This window comes from Rhinoderma darwinii, chromosome 1 (genome assembly GCF_050947455.1).
Source record: "Rhinoderma darwinii isolate aRhiDar2 chromosome 1, aRhiDar2.hap1, whole genome shotgun sequence".
NCBI lineage: Eukaryota > Metazoa > Chordata > Amphibia > Anura > Rhinodermatidae > Rhinoderma > Rhinoderma darwinii.
The window spans coordinates 448,940,533-448,962,906 of NC_134687.1; the positions used below are offsets into that span (position 1 = coordinate 448,940,533).

Here is a 22,374-nt window from a genome sequence, read left to right on the forward strand (position 1 = left end):
CACCATGCTTGACAGATGGCGTCAGGCACTCTTACAGCATCTTTTCAGTTCTGCGTCTCACAAATGTTCTTCTGTGTGATCCAAACACCTCAAACTTCGATTCGTCTGTCCATAACACTTTTTTCCAATCTTCCTCTGTCCAATGTCTGTGTGCTTTTGCCCATATTAATCTTTTCCTTCTATTAGCCAGTCTCAGATACGGCTTTTTCTTTGCCACTCTGCCCTGAAGGCCAGCATCCCGGAGTCGCCTCTTCACTGTAGACGTTGACACTGACGTTTTGCGGGTACTATTTAATGAAGCTGCCAGTTGAGGACATGTGAGGCGTCTATTTCTCAAACTAGAGACTCTAATGTACTTGTCTTGTTGCTCAGTTGTGCAGCGGGGCCTCCCACTTCTCTTTCTACTCTAGTTAGAGCCTGTTTGTGCTGTCCTCTGAAGGGAGTAGTACACACCGTTATAGGAAATCTTCAGTTTCTTGGCAATTTCTCGCAAGGAATAGCCTTCATTTCTAAGAACAAGAATAGACTATCGAGTTTCACATGAAAGCTCTCTTTTTCTAGCCATTTTGAGAGTTTAATCGAACCCACAAATGTAATGCTCCAGCTTCTCAACTAGCTCAAAGGAAGGTCAGTTTTATAGCTCCTCTAAACAGCAAAACTGTTTACAGCGGTGCTAACATAATTGCACAAGGGTTTTCAAGTGTTTTCTAATCATCCATTAGCCTTCTAACACAGTTAGCAAACACAATATACCATTAGAACACTGGAGTGATGGTTGCTGGAAATGGGCCTCTATACACCTATGTAGATATTGCATTAAAAACCAGACGTTTGCAGCTAGAATAGTCATTTAGCACATTAACAATGTATAGAGTGTATTTCTGATTAATTTAATGTTATCTTCATTGAAAAAAACTGTGCTTTTCTTGTAAAAATAAGGAAATTTCTAAGTGACCCTAAACTTTTGAACGGTAGTGCATATATATACAAAAAAGTTTGTCACCTTAAATAAATGGTACAGGACTATACTACAGTGTAAATAGACACATTACAGTGAAGGAAATAAGTATTTGATCCCTTGCTGATTTTGTAAGTTTGCCCACTGTCAAAGTCATGAACAGTCTAGAATTTTTAGGCTAGGTTAATTTTACCAGTGAGAGATATATTATATAAAAAAAAAAAACAGAAAATCACATAGTCAAAATGATATATATTTATTTGCATTGTGCACGGAGTATAAGTGTCACAAATTTTTTTTTTTATATGTTTTGGATTTTAGTATGTTATTAAAATAAATTTTATTTATTTGTGTTTTTGTGTTTTACTTTTTTCTGACTTTTACCTCTCTATGGGGGCTGCCATTTATTTTTTTCATCTCTGTATGTGTCGATTAACGACACATACAGAGATGGAATACGGCACATACATCCCCATAGAGAATGCGAACGGGAGCCGTTCCATTCACTATAGTGTACGCCGTCTGTGTGGGAACGGCGCATGCGCCGCTCCCACACAGTCCAAATGGAAGGTCTTCGGCAGTGCGACATCTGGCGCCATTTTCATGTGGACCGGAAGCTGCGGCTGGACAGTAAGATGACTACTTCCGGTCGCGGCTTCCGTTCATATGTTCCGAAGCAAGGACTAGGAGCGGAGGTGGCAGAAGGAGCAGGTAAGTCATATTTGCGTATGTTCGTGTTATAACCACTGTATCTAATCCTCCATTATGTGCCGCCATTTTTTGAGCGAATGCACAGTGTAGGAGGTTTGAACATTCGACCCCCTCCTTTCTCCTGGCACTAGCCAGGATAAAGGAGGGGGCATTGTTTGAGCACACTAGAGCGAGTGTGTCTTCTCCAATTTTGCAGCATAAAGCAATGAGTTTGCTTTACCACATGCCGATGCTGCAATTTTGGGAATTGCTCCCTCTAGTGACCAGCACATGGAAATGTTATAAATTAGAATCTAATTTATAATATTTCCTGACTGTTTAACTAAAAAAAAAAAAAAATTTCTAGCAACACATTCCCTTTAAAGGGGTTTTGCCATCAGAGATATTTATGACATATCCACAGAATATATCATAAATGTCAGATAGATACGGGTCCCACCTCTGGGACCCGCACCTATCTCTAGAACGTGGTCCCCTAAAGCCCGTTCTAGCTTTTTGTGCTCACACTGACTCCTGGCCACTTACTGATTACATGGTCGGGAGTTAAACTGCGTAGCTCGCATGCTACGTTGCTTCCGTAACTGCTATTTACTACTATGGGCGTTACGGGAACAGCGTAGCTCAGCGAGTTACTCGGTTTCCGTAACTCCCGACCATGTAATCAGTAAGTGGCCAAGAGGCAGCATGAGCACAAAAAGCTAGAACGGGGTTTAAGGGAACTCGTTCTAGAGATAGGTGTCGGTCGAAGAGGTCGGACCCGCATCTATCTGACATTTATGACATATCCTGTGGATATAAAAAATAAAATATTCGAAGCAGCACAAATCCCGATATCCAGAGCGGTGACACGCTGTAAGATCAGACAAACCCAGTCTGACGTAATGGAATCCTTAGAAAAAGTGTGGTTGAACAGCAGCACACGTCTCCCAAATTTTAATCAACATGTTCTTTTATTGGTTAAACATCCTGGAAAAAATGGCAACGTTTCGACCCGTGACAAGTGGAGGGAGGGTCTTTCTCAAGCCTCTGTAATACGTTTTCATTTTCCTACAGACATATACAGGAGAAATATTAACTATAGTAGAATTTTTAATACAAACCGCTTTTTTAGTAGTACATTGAAAAACTTTTCTAGATTTTATTAGACTTTCCATTGCAGCATGTAATTAATGTTGTCCCAATTTGTTTGCAGTGAGTCTCTATGGCCCATAGAGGCAAGAAATGCTGCGATTGCCAATCATTGTTTTACCTGTGCCATCAACCGTGTGGGAACTGTGAGTATTTAACATTAGCCTAAGGCCGAATTCAGACGACCGTAGAATACGTCCGTGTGACGGCCGTTCATTAAAACAACGGACGCATGTATTTCAATGGGGCCGTTCACACTGCCGTTGTTTCAATGGACTGTGTGAAGGGTCCGTTGAAAAATAGAAGTTGTGCTATTTTCTTCCGTTTTCACGGATCCCTTGATAGCGTTCAGAATAATTTTAAAGAACTAGGCTACAAGCTGAAGGGAAGGCCCTCCAAGGTTGTATTCTCTGGAATACTGCATGTGCCATGCGCATCACAGGAAAGACAGCGGGAGCTCAGGGAGTTAAATGCATGGCTTAAGTCTTGTTGTAGAGAAGGCTTTGGGTTCCTAGAGCACTGGGCTGACTTTTCATTGGGGTACAAACTGTATTCTGCAGATGATTTGCACCTAAATGGAAGGGAGTCCGCTGTGCTGGGGGAGAGAATTTTAGCTGGGGTGGCGGAGTATTTAAACTAGGGCTGAGGAGGGAGGTCAATTTAGAAAATAAAGGGGTAGTTATGTTAGAGAGGGGTCAGACTATATTGGTGGAGGGAGAAAAAGACTGTGGGAAGAGGACTAGACAACAGGATAGGAGATCATTTTGTTACAAAACAGCAGTGAAAACAAAAATGCCCAAATAATGTCAAATAATCACATTTCTGATACTGAAAGTGAAAAACTGAAAGGCAAGTTAAAGTGTATGTTCACAAATGCCAGAAGTCTAGCAATCAAAATGGGGGAGGCCTTGGTACTGGAGGAACACAAAGATATAGTTGGTGTTGCTGACAACATGGCTAGACTCTTCTCATGACTGGGCTGTAAATCTGCAGGGTTTTACACTGTTTCGGAAAGACGGGGCAAAAGGAAAGGCGGTGGTGTATGTCTGTATGTGAGAAGCGATAAGAAGGCGAGTGTGAATGAGACATTAGAGGGTGAAGATTATGAGGAGGTTGAAACCTTGTGGGTGGAACTAGAAAGGGAGGTAAACACTGAAAAAATTACTTTTGGTGTAATCTATAGACCCCCCAATATAACTGAGGAGATGGAAGGTCAGCTATATAAACAGATGGAGCGGGCTGCACAGGGGGGTACTGTAGTGATAATGGGAGATTTTAATTACTGTGATATTAATTGGTGTCATGGTTCGGCTTCAACTGCAAAGGGGAGACATTTCCTCAACCTCTTGCAAGAAAATTTTATGGGCCAGTTTGTGGAAGACCCCACTAGAGGTGAAGCTCTGTTGGATCTGGTCATTTCTAATAATACAGAGCTTGTTGGGAATGTCAATGTTCGTAAAAACCTCGGTAACAGTGATCACAATATAGTTACATTTTACCTATACTGTAAAAAACAAACACAGGCTGGGAGGGCAAAAACACGTAATTTTAAGAAGGCCAATTTCCCCAGGATGAGGGCTGCAATTCAGGATATAGACTGGGAAGAACTAATGTCAAATAATGGTACAAATGATAAATGGGAGATTTTCAAATCTACTTTGGATAATTATAGTGCAAAATTTATTCCTATAGGTAACAAGTATAAATGACTAAAAATTAAACCCCGCATGGCTTACACCTTCTGTAAAAAGGGCAATATATGACAAAAAAAGGGCATTTGAAAAATACAAATCTGAGGGTACAGCTGTAGCCTTTGTAAATTATAAACAGCTTAATAAAATGTGTAAAAATGTAATAAAATCAGCAAAAATACAAAATGAAAGGCAAGTAGCCAATGATAATAAAACAAATCCCAAAAAAATCTTCAAGCATGTAAATGCAAAAAAGCCAAGGTCTGAACATGTAGGACCCCTAGATAGTGGTAATGGGAAGTTGGTCACAGGGGATCAAGAGAAGGCAGAGTTACTAAATAGGTTCTTTAGCTCTGTATATACAACAGAAGAAAGAGCAGCTGATGTAGCCGGTGCCAGTGCTGTTAATATATCAGTTGATATTCTGAATTGGCAGAATGTAGATATGGTCCAAGCCAAGTTCAATAAAATAAATGTACACAAGGCCCCGGGACCAGATGGGTTACACCCTAGAGTTCTTAAAGAGCTTAGTTCAGTTATTTCTGTCCCCCTTTTCATAAAATTCAGAGATTCTCTAGTGACTGGTATAGTGCCAAGGGACTGGCGCAGGGCAAATGTGGTGCCTATTTTCAAAAAGGGCTCTAGGTCTTCCCCGGGTAATTATAGACCAGTAAGCATAACATCCATCGTGGGGAAAATGTTTGAGTGGCTATTGAGGGACTATATACAGGATTATGTGACAAAAAATAGTATTATAAGTGACAGCCAGCACGGTTTTACTAAGGACAGAAGTTGTCAAACCAACATGATTTGTTTTTATTAAGAGGTGAGCAGAAGCCTAGACAAAGGGGCCGCTGTGGATATAGTGTTTTTGGACTTTGCAAAGGCATTTGACACTGTCCCTCATAGACGTCTAATGGGTAAATTAAGGACTATAGGTTTAGAAAATATAGTTTGTAATTGGATTGAGAATTGGCTCAAGGACTGTATCCAGAGAGTGGTGGTCAATGATTCCTACTCTGAATGGTCCCCGGTTATACGTTGTGTAACCTAGTGGTTCCGCACTGGGACCACTATTATTCAACTTATTTATTAATGATATAGAAGATGGGATTAATAGCACTATTTCTATTTTTGGAGATGACACCAAGCTATGTAATATTGTTCAGTCTATGGAAGATGTTCGTGAATTGCAAGCAGATTTGAACACACTAAGTGTTTGGGCATCCAGTTGGCAGATGAAGTTTAATGTAGATAAATGTAAAGTTATGCACCTGGGTACGAACAACCTGCAGGTATCATATGTCCTAGGGGGAGCTACACTCGGGGAGTCACTTTTTGAGAAGGTTCTGGGTGTACTTGTAAATCATAAACTAAATAACAGCATGCAGTGTCAATCAGCTGCTTCAAAGGCCAGCAAGATATTGTTGTGGATTAAAAGAGGCAGTTTTTCATGTCCGAGATGCGAAGCGCTCATGTGAATCACGCCTAAGGGGGGGACATGATTAACTTATATAAATATATGAATCGCACATACAAAAAATATGGTGAAATTCTGTTCCATGTAAAACCCCCTCAGAAAACAAGGGGGCACTCCCTCCGTCTGGAGAAAAAAAGGTTCAACCTGCAGAGGCAACAAGCCTTCTTTACTGTGAGAACTGTGAATTTATGGAATAGCCTACCACAGGAGCTGGTCACAGCAGGGACAGTAGATGGCTTTAAAAAAAGCTTAGATAATTTCCTAGAACAAAAAAATATTAGCTCCTACATGTAGAAATTTTTCCCTTCCCCTTTCCCATCCCTTGGTTGAACTTGATGGACATGTCTTTTTTCAACTGTACTATGTAACTATTTAACTCAAGTCTATGGGGATCCATGAAAATGGGACCCGTAAGGGTGCAACTCAGATGTGAAAAACAACAGTTTTTCCCGTCCGAGTTTGCACTCGTTCGTGTGAATCTGGCCTAGAAAGCAGTGGCCTGAAATCCACTTTAAGGCTATGTTCACACAGAGTATTTTGCCGAGTTTTTTGACGCGGAAACCGCGTCGCAAAACTCTGCAAAAACAGCCCTAAAATGCCTCCCATTGATTTCAATGGGAGGAGTCGGCGTCTTTTTCCCGCGGGCAGTAAAACTGCCTCGCGGGAAAAAGCAACATGCCCTATCTCCGGGCGTTTACGCCTCTGACCTCCCATTGACTTCAATGGAAGGCAGAGAAAGCGTATATTGCGGTGTTTTATGCCCGCGGCGCTCAATGGCCGTGGGCGAAAAACGGCGCGAAAAACGGCGTGCAGTGAGAGGAATATCTGCCTCAAACTTCCAAACGGAATTTTGAGGCAGATATTCCTCCTGCAAAATACTCCGTGTGAACATAGCCTTGAATCTGCAAATGTTACATACATAGCAGTGGGTGGAGTGCGTCAAATGCAGAAAAAAATGCAACAGATATAGCATGCCCTCAGATTTGCGTGTAATTTTTTCAGCTGCATGTACACGGGTTTTTGTTAAACCCCATTAACGTGCATTGTACTTCAGTAGCATATTTTCGGAGCCGTTCATTAACATCATCACTGAAAATCCGCAACTAATGGATTAACTCTCCATTTCTTGCAGTATTAGATCATTTTTGTATAAGTGATTATAACGTATAATTGATGAAATTGTTCTGGCAATTTCTTTTTAGGAACACTTTGAAAATGAGTTCACTTCTGGAGATGGCAAGAAAGGTGACAAAATGAGATTGCTTGCTCTAATATTTGTGTGAAGTAATGTGGACTGAAAAGCATATCTTTTTTTTAATGTAACATAGATGTGCTGCTTTCACCCTTCCCTCCATATTTATTTATTTTTTGGGCAAATAATCGGAGTCAGGCCCCATGCACGCGACCGTAATTGAGGACCGCAATTGCAGTCTGCCATTACGGACCTATTCACTTCTATTGACCACGGACACCTTCCCGTATATTTATTTATTAGATAGGACATGTTCGTTCTTTTGCATTTTACAGGCCGTGCTCCCACGCTTTGTATGGGAACACGGCCGAGAATGCGGGCGGCTGACCGTGGCCGTGATTACGGGCACCGCCGTGTGCATTGGGCCTTAATCTGAACAAGGCAATTCTTCCACCCCCCCTGCTTGGATTAATTCCTGTTCTCTTTTAAAAATATAAAGAATGAACACAGGCCACAAATATAGTCATGAAAATGCTCCGTTATCTGGAGTCCAAGGATGCAGAGATTTTTTATTTATTTTTTCTGCCTAATTTTTGACACTTCGGACACTATCAGCACCTACACTAAGTGGTGTCATGAACCGCTTGTCCTCTCTGTATAAACAATTACTAGGTATTACCAGCAGAGGAAATATTTACTTAGAGGATCTGTCACTAATTTGGTAATGCCCAATCTCCTAGCTAATCTAATAGGCCCTGCCTCCCTGATAATGCTAGTGACAATTGTGTCCCAAAAAGTTTATTGTTTTAAAAGTTATGAGCTTTTTTTTCTAAATATGCAAATGAGGCTACACTAGAAAAGTGGGCGTCCACACCAGAGATTCTCCTGAGGTGGAGCTTCCTCACAGCTTCTGACGCTGTCCTATCAGCATGAAGGTGCTTCACTTACTTTCAAAAATCTCCAGCTGTGGACCACCTAGAACAGTGGCATATGAAATAGGAGATTCTAATCTTTCATATGGCACCAGGATCTCAGTTCTAGCTGTGAAACAACCGTAGGTATCACCAGTTGAAAACACAGTCGGGAATTGAAGCTGTATACTATATGATCACACTGTGTTGGCTGGGCTGGGAAGAGGAGAACTGTGTGATGCTGATAGAACACGGTCATACAGAAAACATTACACCGCCCAGAGTGAGAAGAAAGAGTCACCTCACCTTTGGCAAGAATAGCCACATTAACATATTCAGAAAAATGCTCATAACTGCAAATAATAAACATTTTAAAAAAAAATTACACTGTAGTTATCAGCATCATAGCACCTATTAGATTAGTTAAAAGATAGGGAATTAATGAACCAGTGACAGATCCTATTTAAAACATGGTTGCACATTTTTTTTTGGTCTGGGAGCCACATTGTCATATTGTATTGTGAGAGCAGTTTGCTACATACATCTACAAACAGGTGAGAGGCAATACGGCTGTCGCTTTACTGTTAATTGCTTAGATAGCTGGGACAAGCATACTTGCACACCTGGTCACTCCGTGTGAATTTTTTTTTTGTGTGCGTAGGGATGCATGAGTGTCAGTTGTTGGCTACTATGGTTAGTCATAGGGCAAACAAACTGCTTCAAAACAATCGATGACCAGACTTGTTGTTTAGGGGACTCAAAACAACAATCCAACATCTCTGTATTGGTATTTATGGCTAACATTTACTATGAAAACTATGTTAATGGACATCTTTTCTTTCTGCAGCCCATCATGACTTTGGCCACTTTTATGGATCTAGTTATGTAGCAGCTCCTGATGGCAGTCGTACCCCAGGGCTAAGTAGGCTATGTGATGGTCTTCTGATTGCAGAGCTGGACCTTAACCTTTGTCGACAGAGTAATGATAAATGGAACTTCAAGGTTAGTATTAGCAACACTCAAAAAACATGGAAAAAAAACTGGATTCATATTTCTTTACATATTAAAAGAAAAACATTATTCTAACATTTCTTTATATAGAAGTGTACTGTACTGATCCCTTTCCCATTACTTAACATGATATACAGTATCAAATTCTTTTTTGCATAACACCTAGAAAAGTGGATTTGGCTGTCTCAACGTTTATTATGTGATTTTTTTCAAAAGTCTTTTGCACCTCTTTTTTTGCTTTTGATTATTTTGCCTGCATATACTTTATTTATATTGCCAAAATTTTTGCAAACTGTCAGGATTAGGCTGTGTTCGCACTACCAATATCACAATTCCTTTACGTATATTATTTTGCAATAGTTATCCAATTAGTCTGGCTTAATATTCGCACACTGGATTAGAAAAGATTGGGTGCTGGAGTATAGGAATTTCACTGTATATTAAAAGAGAATAAAACCATAAAACTACAGATTTATTCCTTCACGCAGATGACCGGACGCCATGAAATGTATGCTGCGGAGTTAACCCAAGCTGTGAGACCAGATTTCCAGCCTAACATTGTACGGGAGTAAATTAACTGGTCTGAAGTAAAACACAAAGGATGTTACTGTAACATTATAAGTTGTGGCAAATGGAATCCATACAACTTTGGTTTTAATAAGAGTATTGCTGGTGAGCAAACATTCTCATTTTAGTCATTTCCAAAACCCAATAATTAGTGTAATTACGTTTTTGTTTTTTTTATAATAAAGTCTGCGTCATCTGTAACTTTGCAGAAAACTAGTTCACACTATGCGGTAGATTTTAGGGAAATACCTCAACAAACGGCTGAAAAAATGGAAGCTGAACGTCTCCAAACATCTGCCTATTGATTTCAATGGGAAAAACGGCACTTCATTCCGACGGGGCATTTACACGGCCGTTTGAAAAAACGGCACGTAAAAAAACACCCGTAAAAAGAAGCGTCTGTCACTTCTTGAGCCGTTTTTCATTGAGTTTGCCAATTTCTCGAACTTCTTTATTTCTAAGTCGTACAGTTGCTTCTTCGTCAGCTATTATTTGCACATTGCATAAAGTATAGACAGCTGGTCCATTACTTTAGTACATATCACATATAGTCTCTGCAGAGCTTCTCATCTCTAGTGGGACAAGGACATAGCTGAGCAATTGTGGGTTATCCAAAGTAGATGGGCATTTAACCTAACAAAATTCTTCAAAAACAAGTTAAACATTAAAGTGGTTCGGTCAGGTAAATATGCTGCCCTATGTAAGGGCTAGGGTTGTCACAATACCAGAATTTGGACTTTGATACCGATACTTTGTGTAGTATTGAGATTTGAGATACCAAAATAATACTTTGCCAACAGATGAGGTTTCTCTGATCTCCGCCGTTAGGGCGGGGCTGCGGCTGTGTAATACAGAAATTGCCCCGCTCCTGACAACAAGTGCGCACGTGGTCAGCATGAGGTGATGTGGCCGGCGCTGCACTAATGAGAGGCAGCATAGGAACTGAAGACAGAACATGGGGGTGTTTGTAGTGCGCCCGCCATGTTCTGTCCTCCGTGCCGGCCTCATCATCTCATTCTGACCATGCGCACTTGTCAGGACTCAGGAGCGGGGCTATGACTGTATCACACAGCCGCAGCCCCACTCTCATACATTCATGTGTTACAATGCTAAGCTGTGTGGCCGCACAGCTTCGTATCGAAATACATGAAATAACGGTATCGAACCGTTTGAGGGTGCACAGCATCGAAACAGTATCATGCATCCCTAGTAAGGGCAATATATTATGGCTATGTGTCATACTCCTAACCAACCAAAACGGCACAAAAAATGTGTGCCTTCAGGCTGGTGATCGATCGGCTGCTGTGTACACACAGCAGCCTGTCAGTCATCACAGAGAGGGGCTGGGTGAGTGCTCCCTTCATGAATACAGCAGACTCATAACTATAAGCCCACTGTATTCGGTCAGTGCTCCTTTTAGCCAAATGTCAATTTTTTTTGTGCCGTTTTGGCTTCTAGGAATATGGACCTGTAGGGCAATTTGTTTTTTAATAAATAGATTAGTCAGTGTGATTAGTGCAACTTTTTAAATAGTTTTTATTAAAAATTCGTTTTACTTTTTGAGATACAGCTGCTTTGTATCCTCTATGCAGAGCAGCTGTATCGTTCGCTATGACCTGAATCAGTCAGTCCCGCAGTCAGTTATGAGCTTAGATGTGATAGATAGCAGCTCGATCCCGCATGTCAGAGACAAACATGACCCGCTGTCACTGAATCAGTCAGTCCCGCAGACCTGACGGGAACAGGATTTAGCGCTAGATACAGCTGCTTTGTATACAGTATACAAAGCAGCTGTATCAAACAGTAAAACGTTTTTAATAAAAACTATTTAGAAAGTTGCACTAATCACACTGACTGACCAGTTTATAAAACCTTTCAAAGCTTTACATAGCCTTTAACCCTTTCCCGCGATTGGGCGTAACTGTACGTCCGAAATCAAAGTGATTTCCCGCAGACGGGCGTAGTTACGCCCTGCAGATAAAGCGAGCACAGGAGCTGTGCGCGCTTTATCTTCAGCGGCTGTCAGCTGTTATACACAGCTGACATGCCGCTGCGATTGCTGTTACCACCGATCGCAGCCATTTAACCCCTTCAATGCGGCTGTCAATGACGTCCGCCGCATTGAAGTGGTTTACAGAGGGAGGGAGTTCCCTCTGTAACCCCCGGGCCCCCCCCCCCCCGCTGTGGATCGCGGGTGACGATTGTTGCTATGGCAACCAGGAAGCAGTTACTAGGCTTCCTGGTTGCACAGGGATGGTAGCCTATTAGGTCCTGCCCGAGGCAGGACCTAATACGCTAACTGTCAAATGAAAAATGACAGTTGCGATACACTGCACTACAGAAGTAGTGCAGTGCATCGTACCGGGGATCAGAAGACCAGATCTTCAAGTCCCCAGGTCAGTATAAAAGAAAAAGTGAAAAATGTAAAAAAAAAAGTGAAAGAAAAAATAAATAAAAGTTAATAAATAAATAATCAAAACAACACTTGCCCTGTTTCCCTGATCAACTACTTTATTATTAAAAAAAACATGAAAATATGAAAAAAAAAAACTATACATAATAGGTATCGCCACGTTCGGAACGGCCTGATCTATAAAAAATGTCACATTATTTTTACCGCACGGTGAACACGGTAAAAATTTTTAATAAAAAACAATGACCGCATTTTATTTTTTGGTCATCTTGTCTCAAAAAAAATGTAATAAAAAGTGATCAAAAAGTTGCAAGTAACGCAAAATGGTACCAATAGAAACTACAGTTTGTCACGCATAAAACAAGCCCTCCCGCAGCGATATCAACGAAAAAATAAAAAAAAGTTACGGCTCTCAGAAAATGGTGACACTAAAACATGATTTTTTTTAGAAAAGAGTTATTATTGTGGGAACGTAGTGAAACGTAAAAAAACGATATAAATTTGGTGTCGCTGTAATCGTATCACCCCGCAGAATAAAGTTAACATGTTGTTTATACTGCACGGTGAACACGGTCAAAAAAACCAAAAAAGAAACGTGTGGAATGGCTGTTTTTTGGTTTCCTCATCTCCCCAAAAATTTTATAAATAGTGATTAAAAAAAAAAAAAAAAAAAAAAAAAAATCGCATGTACCCCAAAATGGAACCATTAAAAATGACAGCTCGTTCCCCAAAAAAGGCGCCCTCACACACGCCCTAACGGAAAAATAACACGTTATGACTCCCAAAACGCAATGGTGCAAAATGATTCTAAATGACGGCCCAGACTCATTTTTAGGTCCAGTAGAATTTCACTAAATACACCACATCGTCATTTGCTGGACCCCACAGGTGGACCCTGTAGATGCAGCGGTGATGAGGAAACTTTAGGGCCATGTGCGGCTTATAGGGCTAGTGAAGAAGTCAAATATAAGGCAACGCTGGAGCGCAGATATTCTGTATAATACCCAATAAACCCGGCCTGTGCATAAAGGATTGGTTCAAAGCGTAACACACCAATCCATGGATTATTCATTCACCCCATTTATTACATCATCCTATTATGTATGACCTGTTGCACTCCGCCCAGCTTACATAAGCCCTGATGTACTCCGCCCAGCTTACATATACCTTGATGTACTCTGCCCAATTTACATATACCCTGATGTACTCCGCACAGATTACATATACCCTGATGTACTCTGCCCAGCTTACATATACCCTGATGTACTCCGCCCAGCTCACATATGCCCCCACATTATAAACTGAAATACCACTAATACACCAAACAAAATCTGCGCTTCAAAAGCCAAATGGTGGTCCAACTGAGCCTGGCAGTGTGCCCAAACGGCAATTTATGACCACATATGGGGTATTCTGGAGAACCCGCTTAACAATTTATGGGATGTGTGTGTCTACGGTGGTACAAGCTGGGCACAACACATTGGGCACTGAAATGGCATATTTGTGGAAAACAGCAATTTTCAATCTGCAACATCTATTGTTTACTCATTTTTGCAAAACACTTGTGCGGTCAAAATGCTCACTACACCCCTAGATCAATTCTTTGAGGGATCTAGTTTCCAAAATGGGGTAATTTTTTGGGGGGTACCACTGTACTGGTACTATAGCTCAATGCAACATGGTATCAAAAAACGAATATTATAAAATCTCCACTCCAAATACTAAATGGCGCTCCTTCCCTTTAGAGCCTTGCTGTGTGTCCAAATAGCAGTTTATGACCACGTGTGGGGTATTTCCCCACTCTGAAGAAGTTGCTTTACAAATGTTACGGTGCTTTTTCTCCTTTATTTGTAGAGAAAATGAAAATTTTTTAACTAATGCTGCGTCTTATTGGAAAATAATGTAATTTTTCATTTTCACTGCCCATTTCTAATAAAATATATGACACACCTGTGGGGTCAAAATGCTCACTACACCCCTAGATGAATTCCTCAATGGGTGTAGTTTGCCAAATGGAGTCACTTTTGGGGAGTTTCCACTGTACTGGTACCTAAGGGGCTTTGCAAAAGCGACATGGCGCAGAAAAACCAATCCAGCAAAATCTGCTCTCCAAAAGCCAAATGGCGCTCCTTCCCTTCTGAGCCCGGATGTGTATTCATACAGTACTTTATTACCATATATGGGGTATTTCCGTACTCTGGAGAAGTTGCTTTACAAATGTTACGGTGATTTTTCTCCTTTATTTGATGAGAAAATGAAACATTTTTACCTAAAGCTACGTCTTAGTGGGAAAAAAATGAATTTTTTCATGTTTACTACCCAATTCTAATGAAATCTATGAAACACCTGTGGGGTCAAAATGCTCACTACACCCCTAGATGAATTCCTCAAGGGGTGTAGTTTCCTAAATGGAGTCACTTTTGGGGGGTTTCCACTGTTCTGGTACCTTAGGAGCTTTACAAATGCAACATGGTGCAGAGAAATGAATCCAGCAAAATCAGCGCTCTAAAAACTAAATGGCGTGCCTTCCCTTCTGAGTCCTGCCGCTTCCCCAAACAGCCGTTTATGACCACATGTTGGGTATTTCCGTACTCTGGAGAAGTTGCTTTACAAATGTTGGGGTGCTTTTCCTCATTTATTTGTTGAAAAAATTAAAAATTTTGAGGTAAAGCTACATGGTATTGGAAAATAATGTCATTTTTCATTTTCACTGCCCAATTCTAATGAAATCTATGAAACACCTGTGGGGTCAAAATGCTCACTACACCTCTAGATGAATTCCTCAAGGAGTTTAGTTTCCAAAATGGGGTATTTTTTGGGGTGTTTCCTTTGTTTCGGCACCACAAGACCTCTTCTAACCTGACATGGTGCCTGAAATATAATCTAAGAAAAGGAAGGCCCTAAAAGGCTCTAGGTGCTCCTTTGCTTCTGAGGCCGGTATTTCAGTCCAGTAGCGCACTAGGGCCACATATTTCTAAAAACTGCAGAATCAGGGCAATAAATATTCAGTTGTGCTTCTCCGGTAAAAACCTTCAGTATTACAGGAAAAATGGAATTTATGCCAAAAAAATTAAATTTGTAGATTTCCCCGCTACATTGCTTTAATTCCTGTGAAACGCCTAAAGGGTTGAAAAAACTTTCTGAATGCTGTTTTGAATACTTTGAGGGGTGAAGTTTTTAAAGTGGGGTGATTTGTGGGGGTTTCTAATATAGAAGGCCCTCAAAGCCACTTAACAACTGAACTGTTCCCTAAAAAAATGGGCTTTTGAAATTTTCTTGAAAATGTGAGAAATTGCTGCTAACTTATAAGCCTTGTAACGTCCTAGAAAAATAAAAGGATGTTCAAAAAATGATGCCAACATAAAGTAGACATATTGGAAACGTTAGCTAGTAACTATTTTGTGTGGTATTACTATCTGTCTTACAAGCAGATACATTTGAATTTTGAAAATGCAAATTTTTTGCAAATTTTCTCTAAATTTTGGTGTTTTTCACACAAAAATATTGAATATATCGACCAAATTTTTTCACTAACTTTAAAGTACAATGTCACGAGAAAACAATCTCAGAATCGCTTGGATAGGTAAAAGCATTCCCGAGTTATTACCACATAAAGTAACACACGTCAGATTTAAAAAATGAGGCTCTGTCATTTGGTCCAAAAGTGGCTCAGTCCTGAAGGGGTTAAGGTAACATATCTGCTGTGATGTTATTTTGATGCAGGTTTAAAAACAGATGGAACAGCTACCTTTTTACACTTCTCTAGGCATACCCATATGAGAAATAAATGAGCAACAAAAAAAAAAACACAAAACACCAGTCTGTCAGTCTACACGACTTTCTGCAAGCTACTGAAACAGCCTTGTAGAAACTGGAAAAGAGAAAACGAGAGATCAATTTCCTCCTAGCCCTTTGTGTGGGGTGGTGGGCTTTACGTTAAAGGTACAGAGTTTTGCTTGCCTGGTCTCCATTACAAGCTCTTGTTGCCGCAAACCCCTATGGGGTAGCATAGGATTAAGTGTCCCTTTAAATATTATTGCCTTTTAGCATATAGAGGTCTTTGACGAACTCTATACACACAGGGGTACCTTTAATTATAATATGGTACCTTGACAGTCTGCGCATAGTGTTTGCACTACTGAGGTACATGTTTAAAACATTACAAAATGTGTTGACTATCTCTGCTATACTCATCGTATTCTGCTTTTTGTTTACATGAAGTTTTATTTTCTGTTCGGACAAAGCTAAAATTTAAAATTCTGCTGTTTTCTTGTCTCCAGAGAGCAGTGCATTGTGGGAGTTCATGACAGTTACACAGTCAGAGCTGTGAAGTGAATGTTTGTGAAGTGCTGATAAACTGCATACAAATCCCAATATGGGTTGGATTTTACCTATGAAACGTTGTTCAGCATAGCTCGTATGGTTACAAGTAGTTATTTCTATTGGCTCCAGGGCTTGCTGTGCCCTTTACTACACTAACCGACCAAGTGCTATCCATATCTGTGTGGCCGGGACTGGTACTGCAGTTCATCCCTGTTCAAGTGAATCCTGAGAATAGGCCATCAATCTCATAAAAATGAAAGTAGATCAGCTTAGACAAGGAATATCAATACTCCAGATTCTTTACAAAGAACACAATCTAGCTATGCAGAAAAAAGTAAAACTACATTTCCTATGTTATCCCCATGGATCTATGTGTATATAGAAGAATAAAACACAGAAATATTTAAAATTAGATTTATTTGCAGCTCAATGTATGAATTAGTAAAATAAGAGACAGCAGACACTGCTTATTGGGGTTCAAACGCGGAGCAGCATTGAGAGTCAAACTGTAAACTCAGAGTATGCAAAGGTGCGGAGAACTGCTGTAGTCATAGAATGGAAATGTGATGTGAATGGTATACATGCTGGACAGCCAGCAGATCGTGTTTTATTCACTTATACGTACATGGTGGACCACATTAGATTAATGAACTGGTTGGTTAAATATATAAGAGACCACACCCATATGTGTATAAAAGCTTTTATTTGCCCTATTGATGCCCTTCTGGCAGCTGCATTAAAAAAATAAATGGAGAGGTAAGAAATAAATGTACTTTACTGCATACTGTACCTTATTGGTCAGTACTAGAAGTGTACACAACTTTCCTATTTATACAGTCTAGTTGGAAGAAAGAGTGGGGAAAGAAGTGACCCACCACCAGTCACTGAACATCAGATATAAGAGTAGATGAGCCCATGGACTCCTCGTTAGAATCATTGCCAGCTTCCCAGCCTCAGTTGCAACACTTATTGCTCCAAGATGTTGTTTAAAAGTCATTAGTCTTGGCACAAGAACGGTTAGTGAGGAACTTAATGGATTGGGTCTCCAAGGTTATGTAGCCACACAAATCTGAGACCACCACGTGCCATGCCAGGGCTATTGGCTGGAAACATTCCCCTTTAACTGGCAGTCTGACAGATGTGTTTTTGGTGGAGGAGTAGTACCAACTGAGTAAAGCCCTTTTCTGTTTCAATATGAAAACAAGATGGTTTGCCATGTCTGGTGTTGAAGAACTGGACCAAACTGCACCAAGCCCTGACCGTCAACCCTGCTGTAGACATCCGAGAAAAACCGAGGTGAACCTTACTGTCGTCTGACTTCACTAAAAGTATGTTCACACAGCGTTTTTTTGTCAAGCAGAAAAAAAATCTGCTTACAAATCTCCTTCTGGAATTTCGACTGACACTTTTTTTTAAATTTCTTATCAATTGGAAACCTTATTAATTTGGAAAATCCGCTAGCATGGTCTTAAAAGCATCAAAAGCCGCACAGAGCGTATTTTTCTGCCTCCAATTGATTTTAATGGGAGTTTCAGGAGCGCAATCCACCCCAAGATAGAGCAGGATGCTTTTTTTTTTCAGCCATTGAAATCAATAAGAGGTTGATTTAAGGTGTATTTGGATGCCGATTCCGACTTGGAAACCGCATCAACATCAGCGTAAAAATGTAAACAAGGTCTAATGCTCTCGTGGCGGCGGTGAATCCTCACAGCCATGTCCTATCTATCTGTTCTACAGACTTCTAGTGAAAAGCATTCCCAGAAAAAAAGGGGTTATTAAAGGAGGGGGAAATCAACTCCATGTTAAAGCCCACGGTTTTAAAAGGAGATGTTTAGGGGGTTCACGTAACATTTGACCATGTAGTGCACATGTCTAAACATTCTCTCCGGATTGTAATGAGGCCAACATCTGGATTAGCATATTCACTGCATAGCCTGATACTACAAATAACTCCCTCTGGTATTGGATAGACACGGACAGTGTTCTCTCGGGATGGATCAGTGTATCCAACTATTATCCGTTTTTTGTTTCTTTTAACTGCAACCTCTACATAGAAAAGTTTCTGTAGTGCAAGTATTGCAGAAATTGTTCTGCATACAAGAAAGTATCTGTTTCTTGACAAGTTTCATTCTGAGGTCAGCTGTCCACATAGATAAAGAGGATATCCTCATCTGTACCATAACTACTACGGGCTTCTTCAAAGTTGGTGATGCTTGTCCGACACAATCCTAGGTTAAAAGATACTATTAGATATAGTGGCAGGCTGAAGGTTAGCAATTTAATGACACAAAGTAAAGGTACTCACTGTCTGCATATCCAGGATTATTGTAGAAAAGACTTCCAGAGGATTTGTTGTAGCCACAAAGCACAATAAAATGGCCCTGATATTCGCTGCTTTTGCAGAAGCACTTTTGACCAATGGGAAGAAAGCAGCAGTACTTAACACGGCTTGGACAGAGGTCACACAGGAGCAGAACAGCATTTACCAGTACGATGGCCACATGTCCTTGGGAAAGATGATCTTGCAGTTCTTGTATTGTTACACTTCTACAATTACAGGACACATATTAGGACAATATTGTAATAAAATGATCCTACATTATAGCATACTTCCACAGATTCCATTACAAAATGCTCAGGGTATGTGTCTCAGGGCGTACAGTAGCAAGAAAAAGTAAGTGAAGCCTTTGGAACTACCTGGATGTCTTTATGATTATTAATAAGATATGTTCGGATAGTTATATAAGGCCCTGTTCACATCAGCGTTGCCCATCCATTGAGGGGTTCCGTCGGAGGTTTCTGTCGGGTTAACCCCTCAACGGAAAGGCAAACGAAAACCTTAGCTTCCGTTTGCATCACCATTGATTGACGGAGTTTTTTTTTTATGGCTGTTTTGCATCAGTGTTGGGTCTCTAAAATTGTAACTATTTCCTGGGCCGTCTGATCGTTTTTAACGGCCGTTTATCATCCATTTTTCACAGCCATTAAAAAATATATTTAATTTGTCAGGGCTTTTTTTTTTCCCAACCCCCTGAAAACACCAGAATGCCTAACGTAGATCGTGCCACAGTGCCCACCATAGGTGGTGCCCACATATGAATTGCCACAGTTCCCATGTAGGTAGTGCCACACAGTGCCCATGTAGGTAGCGCCACACCACCCCGCCCCTGGATGAGCCCTTGATATCACTATCCAGTCAGTGCCGTCAGGGGCTCCCTCCAGGAGCGGAATCCCCAGCCAGAGCGTTGCCAACACTCTGGCTGGGGATTCTTGCATTACAAAGCCCCTAATGTCGCTGTCCATAAACGGACAGTGATGTCAAGGGCTTGCCCAAAACAGGAGTCTCCGGCCAAATTGCTTGCGATGCTCTGGCTGGGGGCTCCATAGTTGAAAGCCCCTGAAGTCACCGTCCATATATGGACACTGTAGGGAGTCCCCATGTGAGGGTCAGTTGTTAATGGGCGTCAAAAACTGATCTATTGACTTATAGTGGGCCGCGAAAATGGATGAAAATACAACGTTCTATTTTGTGACGGCCAGTATTCACGGGCCGTTAAAGAAACGGCCGTGTGAATACACCCATAGAACTTCATTGTTCTGTCGTGTGAATATAGCCTAAGGATATGAGATTGGGAGTGTTGGATTCACAAGTGATTTGCCCATTAAGGGTGTATACACACGATGCTGTTTTGTTGCATTTTTGCTGCGCAGCCAAAAACCACGCATTCGTTTTTACTGAGGTTTCCATGCTAACTGCAAAACTGTGGCAAATTGCTGTAAAAACATGTGCATTTTTACAGTGCGGTTCTCAGCAGCACAAAATGCATTAAAACTGCGCTGCGTAAATACACCATAAATAAAGAGACACAAATCGAACAAACCTGTTCTAAAGAAAGATTGGTTAGTGTAAACCATGCCTCGAGGCAGAAGACGTGCTAGGCCCTGTTCACACGGAGTATTTTGCAGGCAGGTAAAAATCTGCCTCAAAATTCCTTCAGGAACTTTGAGGCAGATTTTGACCTGCCTGGAATTTCTTACCGCAGTTTTCGCAGCGTTCTTCGGCCACTGCCATTGAGCACTGCAGGCAAAAAAGGCAGCGAAAAACGTTTCTCTGCCTCCCATCGATTTCAATAGGAGTTCAGAGACAGAACCGTGGGAAGAAAGATCACGTCGCTTTTTTCCCCCTATGAGCGGGAAAAAAACGCCTCCACATCCCATTGAAATCAATGGGAGGCGGTTTCGGCCTTTTTTTTCCAGACAGTTTCCACATCAAAATCAGTGCCAAAAAACTCAGTGTGAACAGGGCCTTAGAGTGACACATGAAGTGGACAAGATTGGTAATCTTAGAAAGTAATCATAGGTCACCACAATGGAAGCCGCTGCTGTCCAATAAAAAAAAATATTGCGGCCGTCTCAAGTTTTCCGGAGACCACGTGTATGTTCCACAATGCTTTTGAGAATATGTTCTACGGACAGATGAGACGAAAATTGAACTTTTTAGCAGAAATGCACTACGCTACGTTTGGAAAAAAAAAAAAGATCACTGCACACCAACACCGTAATCTTATCCCAATTGTGAAGCATGATGGAGAGAGCATCATGGTTTGGAACGGCTTTGGAGCTTAATGGCCTGGATGCCTTGCGATCATTGAGGGAACAATGACTTCAAAGGTTTATCAAAACATTTTACAGGAGAATGTAAGGGCAGCAGTCCATGACCTCAAACTGAAGAGACGTTGGGTGATGCAACAAGACAATGACCAAAAGCGCACACGTAAAGCAACTAAAGAATGGTTGAAAAAGAAGATTTGTGTTTTGGAACGGCCAACACAGAGTCGAGATGCTGTAGCATGACAAAGAGGACTGAACACCAGGCATCCCAGAAATATTGATGACCTGAAACACATTTGAAGGGAGGAATGGTCCAAAATTTCTTCTGAATGTTGAGCAATGATTGTGTTATTAGTTTAGTTGTATTGTGTTTGTCTACAATTGTGACTTAGCTATCAATCGTTGGGCCTGATTGTTATCTGTCTTTGTATGCATGCCCATACACAACGCTGTCTATCACTGAGTATGGGTCCCATTACATGGCCTGATGTGGGCCGTGTAAACGAGCGCCGATCAACAATACAGTTCGTTTGCTCCTTTTAAACTGAGCAATGATTATGTATAGTTCCCATACATTTTCATCATGACGGCAGCGAATCTCGCTGATAACACATGGAGATGTGCTGCCAGAACGTTTTCTCGTTCCTCGGCTGATCGTTGCCCTGATTATAAAGAGCAAAGATCAGGAAAGAGCGTTCATATAAACGCTCGTTTGCCAAACATTGGCCCGTGTAATGGGTTTTTCACGTTATGACAACTACTGACCTATCCACCGGATAGGTCATCAGTATATGGTCGGTGCACGGCCAACACCCGGACCCCGCCACTCCAGCTGCCTCCGGGCACCGGACGATATTCTCGGAAGCAGATGGCTACAGTCAAAGAATATCGGCTGAGCTGCAGTACTGAGCTCAAACGCCCGGAAGCAGCCAGTGACACAGGTCTGTTTGATACATCCCTGATGGGTAAAAACGCATTTGGTTACTAATACCCAATAATGTTTTACACTCTACAGAAACTATCAAGCATGCCCCTGCTCAGTGAGAGGGATGGGGGGGTACTCTAACTGGATTTAAAGGTGTTGTCCGAGATTTTTAAAAATGTCAGCACCTGCATTAAAGGTTATAAAATAAAAAAGGCAACTCGCCTTTTAAATGCCCCTGCTATGCCGATGCTACCCACCGATCCTGCACCGATGATGTCACGTTTAATGGTCACGTGACCGCTGCAGGTAAATCGCAGACCTCAGCGGTCATTTGCCATACATGCAGGCCAGTGATTGGCAGCAGCGGTCACGTTAACGAGGTTAAGCTGGACGGCATCGCTGCAGGACCAACAGGAATCACCGGAGCATCGCCGATGTAGAGGCAGGGGGATT

General features: G+C 41.3%; 2 protein-coding genes across 4 annotated transcripts in view; one reads left to right on the forward strand and one right to left on the reverse strand.

Annotated features, from left to right (window-relative positions):
- UPB1 (beta-ureidopropionase 1) overlaps positions 1-9,850 on the forward strand; it is a 38,299-nt gene extending 28,449 nt beyond the window's left edge. For both annotated transcript variants that reach the window (XM_075831845.1, XM_075831854.1), the window contains 4 exons: positions 2,862-2,943; positions 7,171-7,213; positions 8,919-9,073; positions 9,571-9,850. In XM_075831845.1, coding sequence (XP_075687960.1) covers positions 2,862-2,943; positions 7,171-7,213; positions 8,919-9,073; positions 9,571-9,654 — 364 coding nt within the window. In that variant the 3' untranslated portion in view covers positions 9,655-9,850. The remainder of the gene's footprint in view (positions 1-2,861; positions 2,944-7,170; positions 7,214-8,918; positions 9,074-9,570) is intronic.
- Positions 2,619-22,374, reverse strand: part of GUCD1 (guanylyl cyclase domain containing 1) — a 36,866-nt gene continuing 17,110 nt past the window's right edge. The window contains exons 5-6 of one of the 2 annotated variants that reach the window (XM_075831868.1): positions 18,691-18,932; positions 16,786-18,613 (exon numbers count right to left, since the gene is read on the reverse strand). In XM_075831868.1, the coding sequence (XP_075687983.1) occupies positions 18,522-18,613; positions 18,691-18,932 (334 nt within the window). In that variant the 3' untranslated portion in view covers positions 16,786-18,521. Of the gene's footprint in view, positions 2,717-16,785; positions 18,614-18,690; positions 18,933-22,374 lie in introns of those variants that run through there. The other variant, XM_075831875.1, reaches the window with a different exon arrangement.